Source organism: Anthonomus grandis, chromosome 5 (assembly GCF_022605725.1).
Source record: "Anthonomus grandis grandis chromosome 5, icAntGran1.3, whole genome shotgun sequence".
In the NCBI taxonomy this organism is placed as follows: Eukaryota; Metazoa; Arthropoda; class Insecta; order Coleoptera; family Curculionidae; genus Anthonomus; species Anthonomus grandis.
In genome coordinates this window covers 4,085,948-4,107,414 of record NC_065550.1, presented here as the reverse complement: position 1 = coordinate 4,107,414, position 21,467 = coordinate 4,085,948, and the positions used below count along the sequence as shown (strand labels likewise).

General features: G+C 32.9%; 1 protein-coding gene across 2 annotated transcripts in view; it reads left to right on the top strand.

Annotated features, from left to right (window-relative positions):
• The first annotated feature begins 227 nt into the window (after positions 1-227).
• Positions 228-21,467, top strand: part of LOC126736818 (peptidyl-prolyl cis-trans isomerase FKBP8-like) — a 59,284-nt gene continuing 38,044 nt past the window's right edge. Inside the window, exons 1-2 of one of the 2 annotated variants that reach the window (XM_050441374.1) lie at positions 228-471; positions 536-888. In XM_050441374.1, the coding sequence (XP_050297331.1) occupies positions 537-888 (352 nt within the window). In that variant the 5' untranslated portion in view covers positions 228-471; position 536. Of the gene's footprint in view, positions 472-524; positions 889-21,467 lie in introns of both variants that reach the window. The other variant, XM_050441375.1, reaches the window with a different exon arrangement.

Here is a 21,467-nt window from a genome sequence, read left to right as displayed (position 1 = left end):
GTTTTAAATTTTCAGTTAAAAAGCTAATATTATCCTCTATATTATAAAAATAAAATATTAAATTTATAATTAATTTATATTATTGGTTATTTAGTTCCCTACTCGTTACCTATTTGATATTTCTCCTTTCCCGGCAGGTAGTAGTAACGGTGAACGTGGATCGATCACAGGTGGCGGAGCTTCTGTCGATAGTCATTTGTTTTTCTTTTGAATCATCTGTTGTCCGCCATTTGAAATTTTTTGTCAAGTTGACATTCCAAATTCCCGTCAAAATCACAAATAATATTTAAACTGCCTCTAATTATTTTAATTGTTTAAAAGGCTTAAAATTCAAGCGAAATCCCCACAATCTCGAATATTCCGCGCATTTAACCATAGAATTTATTGATCTATCGAAGATCAAAGCATCCGCAAATCAACAAAAGTTATATTTTTCAAGACTTAAACACCGATTTTTTCTTTTCCTTTAAGGTAATCCCACAGATCATGTATAGTAAAACTCATTTCTATTTTACAATTATAAGTATATTTTCAGAATGTCTTTATTAGACAATGAGAAATTGGAATGTGAAAACTTCCTAGAAAATGCAAAAAGTGACTATAGCATTGAAGATGTCTCAAACAAACCTGCATCGGAAAGCACTAAGCTTATACTAGATGAAATTGCCTCAGAAAAACCAGTGGAAGCGTATCAAGATGACACTGACAATTCAAAAGATGAAGCTCTTGATGACCCTTTGTCAGAAGAGACGGAGAGTTCTAGGGACATAAATAGTATGGAAAAGGACCCGATAAAGGAGGAGGAGGTGACGGAGAATGACAATCAGACACCTCATGGGGGTGATGGGGACCAAGCAGATGAAAAAGAAGGCTGGCAGGATGTATTAGGTCAGTTAAAATTTTATTTGTTTTAGAAAGATAGTAATAAACTAATAGTGAAAGGACTTTATTTAAAAAGGGCAAAGTCCAGCATAGGCTAATTCAGTTATAAAGATAGGGGATAACTTTGAAAAAAAGCTTTAGTATAATTCAATTTAAAAAAAAACATTTTTTATTGTTATTAACAAAGAAAAATTGTTCTAAACAAAGCTACCTTAAATTACTACCACTAAACTTAACCACTACACCCCATAGACACTTGAGTTCCAAAACAAACATCAGAAAAAAAATACATAAAAAGTAAATTAAATTCCATAATTTCCATAATACATTCCATAATAAATTCCTCAAGTATAAGACAGCAAAGAATTCAAATCATACAAACAAATCAAATAAAATTCAAATACTGTAAACTTACACTTAGGGAAAATTAGAATGTGTCGACGGAGTATTCATCCAGTGGATAGTAACATTTTTTGGTCAAAAGTATTTTCAATTTACATTTAAAAGTGTCAATACATGTTGCCTCCCTGATGCCACCTGGCAAATGATTGAAAATTTTGATTCCCTCGTAGAAAATAGATTTTTTAGTGAATGTGGAGGAGGGGATTGGAAGATTTAGATCTTTCACTTGACACGTTAAGTATCTTGGATTTAAGGTTATACATTTAAAGCGATTTGCAAAAAGTAAGCAGGCCACTTCCTGAATGTAGAGGGAGAAGACAGTGTGTATGCCCAGCCTAACAAATAATGGGCGACATGAATCTCTTGGTTTAGCCCCACAGATGCAACATACAGCATGCTTCTGTAAAACAAGCAGCATGTGTAGAAGGTAGGCAGCTGCATTACCCCAGAAGCAAATGGTATACCTAAGGTGGGATTTAATTAATGAAAAATATACAGATCTTCCAAACTCCATGTCAAGCTCCAGGGTAGCCGCTCTGACTGCAAAACAACCTGCAGACACCTTTTTGCAAGTACCGAAGATATGCTCTTCAAATCTGAGTTCTCTGTCAATGAATATACCCAAAAATTTTGTATTATGGTTATGTCTGAACCTTGTGTTTACAAAAATTTTGCCCCATTATTTTTGGGAGTTTTTTAATCAAACTTTAACTAAAAAAGTATGTAATCAGTAGTATTTTGTATCCTGCTTCAGCACATGTACTAGTGTACAGGATCTATAAGTATTTTTGGAGTTTTGTGAAAGTGTGGTTAGGAAGGCGAAAACATGGTCAATTTATGCAACACTTGCAATGAATCCATACCAGACAGATCTAAAATAGTGGTTTGTGACAGCTGCCACATAGTTATGCACAACACGGAAGGGTGCACTGGGTTAAATGCATCAGAGCTAAGGGCTGTTGTCATTCAGAAACGAACTATGATGTATTTCTGTAAACCATGCAGAGAAGCATTTAAAAGCGCCCCAGCCCTTTTAAGATAAGTGGGAGAGCTAAAGAAAGAAATTGAGGTTATAAAAAGAGAGCTGGAATCAGTAAAAAATCAGAAGTGTAAGCATGAATCTGCTGAGTTGGTTACCGAGCAGTTATTCAATGAGATGCAGGAAAGATCAACTAGATCTAGAAATTTATTAATTTATGATGCAAATGAGTCTAATCGAACCGATTTAACTGATAGAATCGAAGATGACAAGAAAGCGTTACAAGATGTCTTTAAGCTGATGAAGGTAGATCGAGGACTCGATAAAGTTGAAAAAGTTAGAATTGGCCCTAAAAAGACAGGCTCATGCAGGCCATTAAAAGTGGTCTGTACTGAACAGGCTTTTGTTAAAGAGGTATTAAAAGTTAAGGAAAAAATTTTGGGGACTAAGTACAGCATTAATCTAGATCAGACGATGATGCAAAGAGACCAGTTTAGGAAGGTAAAAACTGAGCTGCAAGAGAGGAATGCCGAAGAAAATGATAGTTACATCATTAGGTACTAGCCAATACCCCCAATAACTAAAAACTAGTACTAACCAATACTAAAAACTAGCCAATACCCCATTACAAATGTATTACCAGAACGTGGGAGGGCTTCGTACCAAAATTGCTGAGTTGAACTTAATATTGGATTTTTCAAGTTATGATATTATTGTTATTACAGAGAGTTGGTTAAATGAGGAAATTTTTTCAGAAGAACTTAGTTGCTGTAATTACAGTATATTTCGTGCTGATAGAAATGTGCAGATTACATCAAAGAGTAGAGGTGGTGGAGTGCTAATACTGGTAAATAATCACATACAAGCTTCAATCATTAAAAAGACAGAATCTCACTTTGAACAGCTGTTTTTGTTATGTAAATGTTCAGGATCAAGTTTTGTAGTTGGCGGTGTATATATTCCCCCAGGGTCCTCTGATAATATCTATAGTGATCACTGCATCACAATTGAAGAAATCGGTTCTATGTATCCTAGCACTAAGTTTTACATGATGGGTGACTTCAATTTGCCAGGGGTACATTGGTCAAATGCTCATAATGGGGTCCAAGTAGACTGTCCAACAAATTCACCAGCCGTGTTTCTAGCACAAATATATGGTTTTTTTAATACATACCAAATGATTGATATGCCAAATAGCAGGGATGTGTCTGTCTGGATCTTCTGTTTACCAACGATAGCGCCATGAAATGTTTTAAGTCTCCAGATCCACTTTTTTGTGACTCAATTCATCATATTTCTTATACCTGTAATTTTAGAGTAGACAACAATGTAATGTTGGATTCACTTAGAGTTGAGGAATTTTATTTTGATTTTAAAAATGGGAACTATCAGGGTTTAAATGATTATCTTTTTTCTATAAATTGGGATACTATTTTTAATGATAGCGATATTAACATTATGGTGTCAGAGTTCTATAACATTTTAAATTTTGGTATACAATGTTTTGTGCCTCAAAAAAAATATAAGACATCTAGCTTTCCTCCGTATTTTTCTACCGAATTAAGAAGATCGGTATTTCTCAAAAAAAGTAAGCATAAAAAATACCAACTATCCCATGATGAAAGAGATTATCATGAATTTACCGTTCTGAGAGCTCAGTGTAAAAGGTTATGTACTACAGAAATTATCTTGCTACTTTGAATGAGAACTTGACTAGTAATCCGAAAAATGTTTGGAAGTTCGTTAATAAGAAAAGAGCATCTAACATTGTACCAAGGGAAATGTTTTTAGATAATAGTGTTGCAACTGATGGTCAGCAGATTGTTGATTTATTCGCTACTCACTTTTCTGCAGTCTATTCAAATGCAAACACAACCCCACCTGAAAAGTCTTTTAGCCAAATTAATATTGACTGTCCTGTCATAAGTCTGGCTGAGGTGTTTGATAAGCTCGGGGCTTTGCCTAATAAGTTAATGATTGGTCCAGATGGAATCCCCAATATTCTTTTAAAAAACTGTCGATATGCACTATCACAGCCACTATGTAAACTTTTTAACTTATCTCTTATTTCTGGAACATTTCCAGACATATGGAAAGAAGGTTATATTTCTCCTATTTTTAAATCAGGGTCGAGGGATGATGTCAGAAATTATCGTAGTGTGACCATAGTGTCATCCATCCCCAACATTTTTGACAGCCTTATGTTTGCCCATTTAAATTGGCAATGTAGAGAAATTATTGTTGAGGAACAGCATGGTTTTAGAGGTGGTTGGTCCACTCTTACAAATTTACTCATATACCACAACAAGTTGTCAGATGCCTTGGAGAGGGGGGTGTCAAATTGATGCTGTATATACAGACTTCTCCAAGGCGTTTGACAAGGTAAATCATTTGTTATTAATTGAAAAATTGAGAAATATAGGTTTTTCTGATAGATTGCTAAAATGGTTGCTTAGCTTTCTTAGTGATAGAAAGCAAGGGTATAGCAAGCACTTAGTAATTTTATATCTAAGGTGAAGTTTGTTCTGGAGTGTCACAAGGCGGACACTGCTCTCCTTTACTATTTAGTTTGTTTGTTAATGACCTTAGGGATGTCTTGGAGTATTGTGAATTTTTAATGTTTGCTGATGACCTCAAACTTTTCTTGGTTATTATGAATAAACTTGATATCAGCCTCTTACAGAAAGATCTTGATAGCCTTTCTCTGTGGTGCCAAAATAATTTGTTGGATTTGAATATTAATAAATGCTTCCAAATTTTATTTCATAGGAAAAAAAGTAGGATACCATCATTTTACACAATTAACGGCCAGAAACTTCAATTAAAGGATGTTGCTAAAGGAAGGACGCTTAGAAATTGTGAGGGGTTATCATTGCAAGCTGTCAAATCTGTATATGTGGGATTGGTACGATCACAGCTTGAGTATGGCTCAATTATCTGGACTACCCAGTATAATGTCTATAAGTCATTACTGGAGAGTGTGCAAAACAAATTTTTAAGATATTATAACTACATGTTTAATTTAGATCTTATTGCTAATCATGATTATTCCCAAATATTGAATTATGTTAAAGTTTTGTCTTTGGATAAAAGAAGAACAATGTTTGACATCTGTTTTATCTATAAGTTGTTGAATGGTATTACATCCTGTCCGGATTTACTTTCCCAAGTTAAATTTTCTATTCCTCAGAGAACACTTAGACAAAATAATTTATTTCATATTGGGTTCCATAGAACCAATTATGTTAAAAACTCTTTTTTGGAGAGATTTCTGGATTTTTTGGATCGGGAGGAGAGGCTAGATGTTTTTAGCAATTCATATGGGTCTTTTAAGGGTAGTTTAATGAAAATTTTGAATACTTAGTATTATTCAATTAATATTTTTAATTAATATGTTGTTTGATGGGTAAACCAAGTGAGAATTTATGTTCCTAATCTATTAGTTAATACAAAGATATTTTTTTTTTGATTATTTACTTTAGAGTCTTTTTTTTAGTTAAGTACTTTAACTCTTAATAGTTTAAGTAAGGATTATTAATTATTGACATAACTGTATTTTATAATTTATTTTTTTTTTGTAATGGGTGTTTCCCATTTAATGAATAAAATAAAATATTATCAAACTGCTGAACTTCTGAATTAGAAAAAGGCACGTGGTCCAGAGCACACTTAAAACACAATAATTTGGTTTTTTGAGGATTTAGTGACAGCAAGTTTGATTCAAACCAGAGATTAACTGCCTGAAGATCAGTTGCTAATGTAGTTCGCAGAGTATCTGTGTCTGGGCTGTGCCAAAGAAGTGTAGTATCATCGGCAAATAGAGTAATTTTCCGTAAAGTATAGGCTCCAAAACTGAACCCTGAGGAACTCCCAAGGTGATAGGATGGTAATCAGAGTACTTAGATCCTACAAGCACTCGTTGTTGCCGATCCTGCAGATAGGAAGCAAACCAAGAAGATGAAACTCCCCGAAAACCATAATGATGAAGCTTCCGCAGCAGAATCCTGTGGCAGACACAATCGAAAGCCTTCGACAAATCACAAAAAACTGCCGCCGAAACTCCACCAGCATTTATCTGGGAGTAAAGCTCATGAAAAAAATTAAACATGGCATCATTGGTACTGGTATTTTCACGGAAGCCGAATTGAAGTCTGATGAGGATGTTTTTGGACTTTAAAAAGGACATTATTCGATTTTTAACCAATTTTTTGATTACCTTTGATACCATAGACAAGAGAGAGATGGGACGAAAGTTGGAAGGATTATCAACCCCCTCTTGTGAATTGGGATAACTTTAGCTGATTTTAGGCAAGATGGAAATATCATCTTGCTCCAAGAAAGGTTAATTGCGTCAACTAGTGCCTTTAGCGCCGTTTCTGGAAGGTTGAGAAAAATCTTAGCTGAAAGGTTGTCTTCTCCAGTTGAATTTTTATTTTTTTCAGTATACAGAATATCCTTGAGTTCGTTTAGGTTTATAGGTATAAAGAAGAAGGAATTTGGAACATGAATGGCTGGCTAGGAAAGAGGATCGATCCACAGAAGGGTTCAAATTTTGTTTGTTCAAAGTTGTAGAGCAATATTAGAAAAAAAAATTGTTAAAATCATTGGGAGAGACTTCAGGGCATTGTCTTGACTGCTTACCACAATTGTGACGAATATCATTAATTTAAATCAATTTAAGCTTTAAATTTTTTTTTTAATTCAAGCTTTATCACCCAATGTAAAAATGATCTGTTGACAAAGTGTAAAAAAAAAGGTTACATTGAAACTATGTTTCTTTTGAAAAATAACAGTAGTACAATTTATAATTTATTTTTCTAAGTATACTATACTATTTCTCAGCAAATAGTGTAATGTAAAACCAAAAGGAAGATGATTCAAGTAAAATTAAAAATACTTGTACTTAAGGTGAGACAAAAATTTACATTTTTTTGATTATTTTTCTGTGTATGAGCCTATACAAAATAATAAAATATAAATAAATAAATCAGCATCTAGCCTAGTCTAGACATCTAAAATGACATGGCCTTTTGTTTTCCATATAATTTGTATTGACATTGTTTACATCACATTCTTTCTATTTTTGGAAGGCATTGAATAATTTATTTATTAATTTAATTTAGTAAAGTCATTATTGGAGACTACTAAATCCTAATAGCAAAATTAAAAATGCTAATTACGAGGCAATGGGCAATTTTTAACTACTCCCTCTGATGTCTATCTGGCAGTATCACTTTTCTGTATCCCTACATCCTCTCTTACCAAGAACTCACTTATATACCTTAGCAAAAAAATGTACAACCATGTTCCTCTATGTATCAGACAAATTTTAGAAGTTAAGAAATTCAAAAAGAAATTAAAATCACTTTTATTATCCAGGGCATATTATAGCCTTGACGATTTTTTTAATACCTTTTGACCTGTGCTCTGACATCATTTTAGTGTTTTAGTTTTGTTTCCTATTAAATATTTTCTTTTACTTCTTCTAAATTCTGTTTTATTGACAGCTTTACTTATTTTTTCATCAAATTTATCAAAAAGATGCCTTTTTTTAATTTTTTCAATCTGTTTTGTTATAATTAATTTTGGTAATGTGTGTAAATTTTATGGTAAAGTGTTTTAGATGTTATGTTTGATTGAAATTTTAAATTTAAAGTGAATTTGGAATTTTTTAGTTTTTAGAATGCTTGTACGCAAGGTTTTGTTTTGTCTTGTGTAATATAGCACATTTTCTTTCTTTCGCTCAATATCATCTATCAGCTATAAATTGGGTACCAAATTAGAGATCTGTATTCTATTTTTTAACATATGTAAGAGAAGAAAAGTAGTTTTAAAGTATTAATATTTTCAAAATGTTGACAGTTTTGATAAATAAAACCCAACAATTTGGCAGAGTCAGAAACTATTTTTGCTACTTGGCAAAACTTAATTTTGCATTATAAGTAATTCCCAGATCAATCGCCTCATTCACTCTGGTCAACACAACATCATTTGGTCTATAGTCAAAATTGATTGGCAACAGTTTTACTAGAAAATGAGAGAATAGAGCATTTATTAACATTTAAATATAGTCTATTGACATTGCTCCAATTCTCTACTTTATTAAGATTTACCTGAAGGAATTTGCATCTCTGATGTCTATCTGGCAGTATCACTTTTCTGTAGGCATATGTGTAATACTGGATCAAACAATGCCTCACTTAAAATACAATAAATGTAAAATAAAGTACCCTGTCTGGTAGGCACATGAAATTATCAAAAATTTGCAAAGAAAAGAAAAACTTACAAGAAAAATAAGCTTCATTCTAAATTTATTGTATTCTCGAATATTAGAAGAATAACAAAAATTTTAATTGATAATGCCTAAAAATCCTATATTAAATCCTATAAAAAAACTGAGTCATTCATAAAGAATGATCCTAAACAGTTTTGGAAATACAGTCAAACTTTGATAACTCAAACCATGATCTTTCTTGTAAATAATACCAATTTACAAGAAAGGGGATGAAAAAGAAGTAAAAAACTATAGACCCATTGCTTTGTTAAACAATTTTAGTAAAGTTTTTGAAAAAGTTATATACCTCTTAGTGATTACTAAATTTCTTTGAAACAGAAAACTTGATATCAGACGCTATTCAGTTTGTAGATGATGGGAATGTTACTTTGTCCACTGAGAATGAAGAAAATATGTCCCAAAAAATCTTTAGCACCTTATCACTACTTGAAAATTGGTTTAATAATAATAACCTACTGCTTAATGTGGATATATTCTAATTTATTAAATTCAACTATAAAAAAAATGCTTATAAAGCAGATCTCAAACAAATTGAAACTCTGGATTATGTAACTTTTCTGGGGATCAGGTTAGACCATTGGTTGGATTGGACGCATGACATTGACTTTCTTGCAAACAAAATAGGCTCTTACTGCTATGCATTAAAAATAATTTCCATGAATGTAAGTGCAGAAACATAAAAAATAGCATACCATGCTTATGTACACTCTCGTCTAAAATATGGACTAGGAGGTAGGTAGGATATTTGTTCTTCAGAAACGCTGTATCAGAAACATATATAGCCTAAAGGTGATGGAGACTTGCAGGGAAAAATTTAAGCAAAGTAAAATCTTAACACTCCCATGCACTTACATTTTGGAAGCAGCATTGTTCATTAAAGATAATCCAGACCTCTTCTTAGAAACAAATAGGGAACATCCCCATAAAACAAGGCATAAATATAAGTTAAAAAATGTAAAATGTAACTTTAGTTTTATTCAGAAAAAATTTCAATATAACCTTATAAAAATTTTCAATAAAATACCTATTGAGATAGGAGGACATGAAAGCAAAAAATTTAAAACACTTTTAAAATTAACTCTAATTGAAAAATGCTATTATTCAGTTGATGAATTCCTAAATGACACAACTTTCCAGAGTCTGAGCTGATAGATAACATAACACTAGTTTTATGCTAATTTTAGTTTATACTCTTAATTTTATTTTCTTTTAATACATCCTACACCTATTATCAGTTATTGAGACTTCGAGTTATTAAATTAAATACTTAGGTCTGTCAAAGTCAAGATATACTTTATTTACTAAGTTTACAAACTTGTGTTGAAAGCTTCCTAATCCTAGAATTTACAATACTAGTAGTTATTTGGTTGAACTTAAAACAGAATACAGAATCCATTTTGATTTTACATAGGAGCATATTTCATATTATCAAAGAAAAAACTAAAAAAAGAAGAAAAGAAAATGCAAGAACCAACATAAAACCAAAATTTAAAAAAACTGATCAACAGATATATAAATAATTTTAAATATTAAAATGAGCTGTCTCAAGTTTAAGTTTGAGGCCCAAAAATTGACTATAATCTCTACCATATAGTGGGCTCTGCTCATCAAACAAAAAACACTTCAGAATTACACTTAAAGCCTAGAATAAAAGTCTTATCAACATTGAATACAAGCTGATATCTGCAATCACTCTTTAATTTTGCCTCTACTATGAGACATCTAATTACTTTTTGATCTTTGTTATGCCACAGAATTGTAGTATCATCAGGAAACTAAACCACTAGTCCATGCAGTGGTAGAGAGCTTAAGAGCAATCATCAGCACGTGACTTTGCCTGAAATGGATTTAACGCGCTTTATCGGGAAGGTGAGCATTTGGCAACAACGCATCGCTCAAGCAAAGCAGAACACTGTTCGTCTCGCAGCAGACGGGTCAATGTTACTAAAGAGGTTCATCGGGAGGAACCGATTCGTGCATTTTTTAGTTTGCATGCGGTTGGACTTTTTTGCGTTTACTAACAAATAAGTCGCACGCGTATTTTGGTATTTCACGACGTTTGTCTCAGTAAAGAAAATAACATTTTTGTATAAGTTCAATCAAAGTATTCTCATGCTCCTCTGGTAATACAGTTTATTCACTATTCAAATTAACGGATTTAATTTATTCATAAAAAATGCTTTTATATAGGAGGGTATTAGTATCACAAATTTAGGGAGAGAAGGAATGAAATATAAAAATGTTTATAATTTTGTCTCACTTTCAAATATATGTACCTAAAACAGTTTTTAGTAATTAAGATATAAATAATAAATTAGAGACATCATGACTTTCGTCAAAAAAGAGTAGAAGCAACCCTATACATCGAAAAAAGAAATTATCTCATTTCCAAATATGCCTAACACTATTATATATATACAGTGCATCCCAAAAGTTATGTCTAAATTCATTTAAAATTCAGGGGTGTGACCCGTCGATTTTTATTTTAAGCTGCGCATTTTTGTACGTGAAGTTTGTATATATAGGGTTGCTCAAAAATAAATTACGACCATCAACTTCATTTTTTTTAATGAAAGCACCTTTTTTTTATTTCATCTGTGAATTTCGCGTGGAATTCTACGTATGTTTCATGCATGATGTACTATACCTAAAGTCAACAGTTAGCAAAAAAAAAGACGATACAGGAATCGTCTTACATGACAAATAAAAAAAGAACAAAAATTAAGTTAAATGTTCAAAATGGTTGCCATTCACGGCTTGACAATATACAAGGCGATCAATAAAGTCTCGTTGCACATTTTCAATCCTTTCCGGAGTTATGGCACCCACTTTTTTGCGAATTCTTTCTTTCAAGTCGTCTAGATTATTTAGCCTATTAAAAAATACCTTCGACTTGAGGTATCCCCACAAAAAAAAGTTCATTGATGTTAGGTCAGGCGACCTAGCAGGCCATTCGATGGGTCCTCTCCTTCCTATCCACCGATTGGGAAAGGTTTCATCCAAAAATGTACGCACAGTGGCAGCATAGTGCGGAGGAGCGCCATCTTGCTGGAAAATTAGCTCTTTGTCAGGATAGTCTGGGTTCAATGGATTTGGAAATAAAGCTAGTAATGCTGGAATTAATTCAAATTGGAGAAAATCGAGATACACTTGTCCCGTTAAAGTTTGTTCAAAGAAAAAGGGACCCCGCCAACAATAAAAAACACGAATGAATAGAATTTTGCTCTGTATAAAAAATCTCAGAGATAAGGTGACTCGTAAGGTGAACTTCAATAATAATGTTTGGTCGTTTTTTTTTCGATAACTGTTGACTTTAGGTATAGGACATGATGCATGAAACATACGTAAAATTCCACGCGAAATTCAAAAATGCAATAAAAAAGGTGCTTTCATTTGAAAAGATTAAGTTGATGGTCGTAATTTATTTTTGAGCAACCCTGTATATACCAACTTCACGTACAAAATGCGTAACTTGAAATAAAAATCGACGGGTCCGAGCGTTTTCGAACACACCCCTGAATTTTAAATGAATTTAGACATACATTTTGGGATACACTGTATATATTACAGGGGGGCTAACCGAAACGGCGGCCATGTCGAGCTTAACAAACGCTCGGACACGTCAATTTAGATTACCAGGAGGAAACATTTTCAGCGTATAATACCACCCCCATCTGTCATTCCTTAGCTAGGGTGGAACTATCCTCAAAAATGTATTACTATCCTTTAAATTTGTTTTAAATTGCGGTTCTCAAACTATTGGCTATTTTAACATTTAATGCAGTTTTTTAGAAAATAATGGCAACTCTTTGTCAAACAATTAATTAATAACAATCATACATAAACACTAGTCCAACAAATGCTGAAAATGGCCACCGTTAACTTCTATGCAATAATACTGATTTTGTTCAAATCGACGTCGCACATTTCGTAGCATATCAGGAGTTATCTGTTGGCATTCAAATGTAATCCTTCGCGCAATTCTTCTATTGAAGCTGATGGTTGGGTAGCATTGATTTTACTCTTTAGGTGACCCCACAGAAAAGAATCCAGAGGTTAGGCAACCGCACGGCCCATTAAACAGAGCCTCTCAGTCCAATCCAGCGACCAGGATAGTTCTCATTTAAATAATTGCGGACAGGTATTACCTATTGAGGGAGTGCAAAAATAATAGAGAATTACATAAAAATATCAAATGTTCAAACAACCCCCCATTAACAGCTAAACAATATCCTAACCGATCATAAAATTCATTTCTAACGTTACTAAGTTGATATTGGGAAATTTTATTACATTCTAACGAAATAGCGTTTTGTAACTGGTTTAGATTCTCAAATTTTACACTTTTATAAATGACACGTTTTAAATGACCCCACAAAAAGAAGTCATTCGGTAAAAGATCAGGTGACCTGGCTGGCCAAAGTATCCGGTACCGTGGACCAATAATATTGCCGTTAAAAGCATTTTCCAAACACTCTCTAACCATACGGGCATTATGGGCCGGGCAACCATCCATTTGGTACCAGATCATTTGATCTTCCTGAACAACTTCTTCCAAGGCGGGTCCAATTTGATTTTGAAATAAGTTTAAATAGGTTTCAGCTGTTAGGTTATAGTCCATAAAAAAGGGTCCAATGATATGGTGTCCGATAATTCCCACGAATACATTTGTTTTTTGGGGATATTGTGTCCGAGTATGAACAAAGCGATGTTCATTTTTTTTGCTCCAATACCGGCAATTCTGAACATTTGGTTCATTGTTGAGGGTAAATGTACATTCATCGGTAAAACAAATATTTTAAAAAAAATTCCTATCATTATTTGCTTTTTCCATCAATTCAAAACAAAATGCCATTCTTCGCTCTTCATCTCCTTCCTGCAACTCTTGATGTTTTTCGAATTTATACGAATAATATTTGTGTTTTTTTTAAGTGCGCAATACCGTTGTATGTTGTTTATTTACCTCTTGCCCAAGAACCCTCGTACTAACCATCTTGCTTTCCTCCACACTCAGTAGAATATTAAGATCTCTGTTCTCTCTTTCTTCGGCTCTATTTTCAATATCCTGAGTTGAACATTTACAATTATTTATTACGGTACCTTTGGACTCATTGACAACACGTTTAATAGTTGAAATGGACGGAATGGGCTTGGTGGGGAAATAAACTAAAAACTTTTCAGATACTGCTCTAAAACTGTTTCCCGCATAATGCCACTTAATTATGGATATTTTTTCGTCGATTGAATAATTCATACTTGTTTTCAAATATCGACTATCACTGATTTATCGACACTTTTCCTCACGTCAGTGACAATATTCACTTTACTGGTGCCCGTATGGTTTTACCTGAACTGAAAATTTGATAATTTTGCAATTACATTACATTGAATAATTCAAGATTAGCTTATTAAAATTTTTTGAAACTTTGCACAAGGCTTTGCCAGATTCGTCTCTTCAAAAAGTTATTTTAAATTTTTTCTATATAATGTACAGGGAAGCCAATAATTGACCCCCTTAAAATTTACATGGGTTTTCCTATGTTCCGCTCGGCGACGCACCACCCGGTATATATAAATCTGTATTATTGCATGGCTTATAACGATGGCCATTTTCAGTATTTGTTGGACTAGTGTATATGTATGATTGTTATAAATTAATAGGTCGATAAAGAATTGCGATTTAATACAGTTTTTCCAAACACCCAATATTTAATACAGGTTTTCCAAAAAACTATATTAAATGTTAAAATAGTCAATAGTTTGAGAACCGCTGAAGTAAAATTCTTTAAATTAGGTGTAGCCGTAAAGAAAATCAAAAGACCTCTCAAACAAGGTATAACTCGAGCCACTATTCCATTTAAAATTTTTGAGGTTAGTTCCACCCTGGCTAAGGGATGACAGATAGGGGTGGTATTACACTCTGAAAATGTTTTCTCGTGGTAATCTAAATTGACGGGTCCGAGCGTTTTCTTTTTAAAATCGTTACGAGCCCGACATAGCCGTTTCGTTTACGTTTACCCACCCTGTATATACAGCTCTCGTCAAAGAGATATAAAAAAATAAATAAATATTAATTTCTTTTAATGTTAATCACCTTTAAATATGCCGTCTTAAACAGTTCTTAGCAATCAGAATACAAAAAAAAATAAATTATGACATACGCGTGAGCTTCAGCAAAGGGGCATAAAATAAACCCCAAGTTCAATTAATTAAAAAAAAATGTGTGTCTCAGTTTTGAACTCGTTACATTAGATTACACTTATTTTTTTGTGTTTATGGATGTTGTGTGTACTTATAATGACGTAGGTACATGTTTTAGAACAAGCTGTATAAAATATAAGACAATATTAAACAGTTATATAAATAAGTATACAAAAATAAAAATTATAATACAACGAAGTGGTATATTCTAATGAAAATAGAAAAACCAAACAAATGTAATACAAAAATTGTCATTTACAGCTCAAGTTCTAGATGGGTTTCGAATTTCCATGCCTCTATTATGCCTAGGATCTATGATTCTACAGGCAGTAGACATTTAAAATAAAAAATCTTTATTTTTATATCATTTTTTCTTTCCAAAATGAATCATTTATTTTCATTTATATATATATAGTAAAAGCAATGTGGCATTCTTATTCCATATTTGCAGCCATTCTAGGCTTAAACTGATCCTTTTTTGGCTTCCTACTTTTTCGTTTAGAATAATTTGACTTTCCTTCTTTTCTTTTTAAAAAAAAACCTAATAGTGTAAAGAACAACGTGCAGAAAATTGGAACACCTTCGCAATAAAATATCGCTTGCACAGATCGGGCCGAACAAGCGTCGCGCGTTTCTTGATTTGATTCACGGTAGCCCGGCCGTGCGTTGTTGTCATATGATACTAAACTTATCGGCGGTTCAAGAAATTGTAAGAAAAATGCCTGAATTTTGTATTTCCATTCTCAAAGGTTTATTATTATTTTTTTTTAAATGGTTTTTTAATATAATGTTTCTAAAATCGATGTATCTAGAGACGTATGGAAAGGTTTTTTTATTTATCTTTTTGGTTTTTAAATAAAAAATCAAAATTTTAGAAATTTGAAAAACTGGCACCTATCAACTCTTGACAAAAATATGTACATTTCATTAGTGAAAACCGCATTAAAAAATATTGTAAAATAAAAAAGTTATCCAGGAAACAGAAATTTATGGGTGAATAATCCTCTTAAGTCATTAACATATAATAGAAATAAAATTGGACCTAACACTGACTCTTGAGGTACACCACATTTAAAATGTGCTATGTAATGATTGTAATGATAGTAAACGTAATGATGTAGTACATGATGATATCCAGTTGAAACATATATTTTGTTATTCCCAGAGGGTGGTTGCATCTGGATTTTCTTCAGAGATAGCACACCTTAAATGTGTTGTACCTCAAGGGTCAGTGTTAGGTCCTATTTTATTTTTATTAAACATTAATGACTTAAGCTCTCTACCACTGCATGGACTAGTGGTTCAGTTTGCCAATGATATTATAATTCTGTGGCAAAACAAAAATCACAAAGTAGTTAGATCTATCATAGTAGAGGACCTTCACAAAATTAAAGAGTGGTGCATCTGCAACCAGCTTATTTATATTCAATGTTGATAAGACTTTTATTCTGGGCTTTAAGTGTAATGTGGAGGGTTTTTTGTTTGATGAGCAGAGCCCACTACATGGTTGGGATTGTTGATTTCTCAGCCTCTTTATTGATAGGAGTATCAGGTTTGACAACCTTGTTTTGGGCCTCTGCTAAATTTTCTTCTGGTTGTTTTGCAGTCAGGGTTGCCAGGCATGAGTTGGGAGGGTTGTTTGCTCGTTCAGTTTATTTCGCCTTACTAGACTCTCATGTCTGGTTTGGGTTGCCATTTTGGGGTTTGTGCTCCAATGGACTCCTTAACATCATTTTTACTATTCAGAAAAGAGCATTAAGGTATCTGTGTGGTGTTGGTCTGAGAGTCTCTTGTACATCTCTTTTTGTAGCTGAAAGAATTTTAACAGTTTTCTCACTCTTTATATTGGAAACTGCTACACTCATACGCCTAATTAGATTATAAGCCCATTAGTCCATCATCCTGCACCAGTCATAATACTCGTCAAGTAAACATTATCTCTTCCAATTCCCTCACTTACAAGAAACTCTCTTATATTTATTAGTCGAAAAATATTTAATCATGTTCCTTTTTTAATTAGGACTGGTACAGACCTTAAAAAGTTTAGGAGAGAACTAAAAAAATTAATCTTACCAAAAGCTTACTACAGCATTGAAGAGTATTTTAACAACTCATTTTAATATTTAAAATTAATTATATATCTGTTGATCAGATGTTTTTTTTAATTCTTTTTTTATGTTAGTTCTTGCCTTTTCTTTTCTGTTTTTTTTTAGTTTTTTCTTTGATGATATGAAATATGCTCCTATGTACAATCAAAATGGATTCTGTATCCTGTATATCCAAATAACTACTAGTATTGTAAATTCTGGGATTAGGAAGCTTTTAGCACAAGTTTGTAAACTTAGCAAATAAAGTATATTTTGACTTTGACTTGATCCATGCAACAACATAATAATAGCTAATATACTTGTAATTTTATTATAAATAATAATTATTATAGTGTGTAATTACGTTTAGATCTGTATATCATTGTCACTTACAGGCCTCCTGCAGGCCACTTTGACACATTCTTGGTGACAATGAACAATTTTTTACTCAAAATAAATAAAAGCCAACAATTATCGCTGGGGACTTCAATGTGTATTTTGGGGTATTAAACAGTGACAGTTACAATCTTGATGTAATGATGATCTGTTTGGTGAATTTGGTTTTAAACAGGCCATTTTTGAGCCTACAAGGGTGACTGCATGCATTGATAATATATTTATTAAACTCTAATAATTCTTTTAATATAGAACACAAAACTCTTAGGGAAATTACTCAAATGCGTCTACTAAAATTCTACAATATGATAGAACTTCATAAATAACAATTAATTGAGCACCACTCAAAAATTTTATTTATATATTAGAGAGTATATATCTGAAAGCTTTTCCTGAAAAAAGATATAAAGTCCAGGAATACCCATATGGGATGTATTGATTGGTTTAATGATGAATTGAGAAATATGAGGGAACATTTGCATTTATTGAGGGAGATAAGTAGGCAATATGGAAGACCCGCTGATGTTGAGCTTTACAAGTGCTATAAAAAAATTACAATGATTAGATTAACAGGGCTAAAAGGAACTCGAGTGATAGTATAATACATTCCTCAAAAAGATCTGTGGAAAATAGTTAACAACAAAACAAAGAAAACACCTGAAAACAGTGACTTAAATATTTCTCCAGAACTTTTCAATAAATATTTTAGTAACATAGCAAAACAACTTATAAAAAGCATACCAACACATATTCTTTATGGAAAACTAATATTATTCTAGTATTCACGCTTTTTATGAAACATAGCAGAAAAGCCAACAATCGTATTTAAAAATTGAATTGTAAATTAGGTGAATTTGCTTTTAAACTTGACAAATGTACTCCTAGGCTAGGCAGGTTTCATACGTCGATATCAATAAATCGGACCTTCTACAAGAAATAGTACATACACAAATCTTGGTGCTAATAAAAAGAATTTGACCTACATAGACACAATCAATTCAGTGAGTTGTGATGCAATAAACTAGCAACCCCAAATCATGAAATGGACATAAATATATCATTTGAACATCAGATTAATTCTTTTTATCCTACCATGTGTTCAGATCAAATTACTTAAGTCGCGACCAGTCAAGTATTGCCAATCATAGTATAGTAACGACAACCAACGATTTTAGAACTAACGTCAATCACCAATATCAACTTGTTGGTTCTCAATATCCAATAAGCTAGAAATAAGAATGACGAACTGTAATAATATAGACTTTCCTGATATTAACTGAACATTGGCTTAAGTGTAGTGAACTGTTTTGTCTTGAATATTATGTACATTTTTCTAGCTGTAACAGATCAAATGTGATCCATGGCGGAACTTTAATTCTGGTTAAGGAACGGACATTGCATGAAGTAGATTTTGTAAAGGTTGATAGGTTTAAGTAGTTGCTAGAAGAGAAATACCTACTTTGAATTTTCTAGGATATTTTGTAAAAAAATTAATATGTATATCATTGATCTTTATAGACTCCAGCTACAAGCTTTCAAGTATTTTAAATTACGCTGAATGTAATTTTGTCCATTATCTCGATTAATGCGAAAGTATTGTCAGGTAATGTACTGTCAGGCGATTTTAATTTAAATTTCTTTGGACCTTCCGGAAATGATTTAAAGGACTTACAAAATTTATTTACCTCATTTAATATCAAATTGTACATTAATAGTCCTACTAGAAATACCGCTAGTTCCTCTTCTGGACTCGATTATCTGTATTCAAACCGACGTACAGTTGTAGATTGTAAAGTAGTTAGTGCGGGCAATTATTGCGTCTGTAGCCTTAGATTCTTGTATTCCCTTTAAAAGGGATAAATGTAGGTAAAGCAGATTGTTTTCTCGCAGAAAAAAAACTATGTGAAATTTGAACTATTATGCAATCAGTGTAACTGGTACAATATCTTACACTATCCTGACGCAATGGAAGGCTTCCACTCGGTATTTATAAGCATTTTTAATAGGGCTTTTCCTTCAGTTCTTATAAAAAAAAAGAAAAAGAAACCTTGGTACACAAAGGGAATAAAAGTTGCAGCCAAAAATATAAGATCTTTACATTAGATAATAAAATTTTCATTACATAATTCTTATTTTATAAATTACTACAGGAAAATTCACAGATCTACTCTGAAAGGGGCTCTATTACTCTTATTACTCTGGGAGAATTCAAAATGCCTCTAATAAACTAAAGGAGAACATGGAGGCTTGTCAATCAGAAGCTGATCATCTAAATGCATATTACTTCTCCATGGCATCTAACCTCTCAAAGAACCTCCAATGTACCAGAAACTTTTTTCTTTTTACCCACTGATACTGGGGAAATTAAATCCATATTCAAAGAGATTAAGGGCAGAACCTCATCGGGATGTTATTAAGTGTCATTAAAACTCTACCTACATCGGCCTTAGTTTGTTTAGCTTATGTACTGAATAAGTCTTTTACAAATGGCCTATTTTCTCCTTGCCTTAAGAGGGCTAACGTTGTTCTAATTCACAAGAAGTAGTATTTGGGCTCTGAGATAAATCTTTTGGATTTATCAGCAATGAATTTCGTGATTAAAAACGGTTGAAAAAGTTTTAGGGAAATCTGGTTGAGAAATAGCGCCGACTATATTTATACCAGCACCACTTAGGTAACTGACGTTTTTACGAAGGTCACAACATCAATTGTTGATAATGTTTAGCACAAGATTTAAATAAAAAAGAAGTACAACTTTCAATCAATCAGTCAATCAATTTATTAATGCCAATATATAAGAGTTAAACGTTAACAAATAGGGTGACTGTTTATAAAAATTGATAATAAAAATTTTCTTAAAACACTACATAAAACTCATTAAAACCAAAACATAGTGATACATACCATGAATAATACACAATCACAATATGTCTTAAATAAAATGCAATATATCGGTAGGTACTCAATATCACAGATAGAATGTGAAGTTTAAAAACTCTTCAGTTGAATAGAAGGCATTAGAGACTAGAATTTGTTTTATTTTATTTTTAAAACGTTCCAAATCTAAATCCACATAGTCGGTAGGAAGTTTATTATATAACTTAACAGCTAGTAATCCGGGACCACTCTGTCACCTTGTTAAGCGTTGGTAAATTGGAACTATCCTATTTATGTTTCTAGTACCATAGTCGTGTATATCGTCATGTACTTTATACCGATCCCTATTCCTGTGTACCCATAAAAGATTTTCCAATATATATACAGAAGGTAGGGTAAGTATTCCCTTCATAGAGAAAACATATCTACAATCCTCCCTGCAACCCAGCCTACCCACAATTCTGATTGCCCTTCTCTGTAGTGAAAACAACCTTTTTGTTTGTGGGGCATGTCCCCACGCTAGAATAGCATATGTGGCTAAGGGATGGAAGGTGCCAAATTAGGCTGTTCTTAAGCCAGATTCAGATAAACATCCAGCTAAGCGACGAAGGGCATATATAGATGTTTTTAGCCTTCCGGCAACAATATTAATGTGGGAATGTCAATGAAGTAGAGGATCCAATAAAACTCCCAGAAACTTAACAGAAAAATCCTTTGATATGTCAGCTGGTTTCAGAGTAAAAATAACTTTGTTGGTCTTGTCTGCGTTGAGATGCAATCGGTTCATGTTAAACCATTCCTGAATTCCCCCCTGCAATACTCCTCTCTACAGTCTCAAGAGTATCTTCGGCACATGCCACTGTTGTGTCATCAGCAAAAATGGTGAATTTACCAGATTGTTCAGTTAATGGTAGGTCATTTATATAGATCAAAAAGAGGATAGGCCCCAAAATAGATCCTTGGGGAACACCTATGGTTATCCCACTTTTTGCTGATGACACCCCACCAACACTTACCATTTGATCTCTATTAGCCAGATAGGAAGCAAGAAGTTTAACACTGTTAAGACTGAGTTCATATTTAGAAAGTTTTTGCAGCAATATGTTATGGGGAACACAGTCGAATGCCTTGCTCAGATCGCAGAACAAGACACTGCCATATTGCAAGCTATTAAAAGCATTTAACAAGTAATCAACTTCTAAAATGGCCATAGTGGTACTTTTACCCTTCCTGAAACCAAACTGGCTGGATGTAAAAAGATTGTGACCCTCAACAAATTTCTTAAGTTGAGCAGCAATAAATTTTTCAAAGATTTTTGAGATTATGGGCAGCAAGGAGATAGGACGGT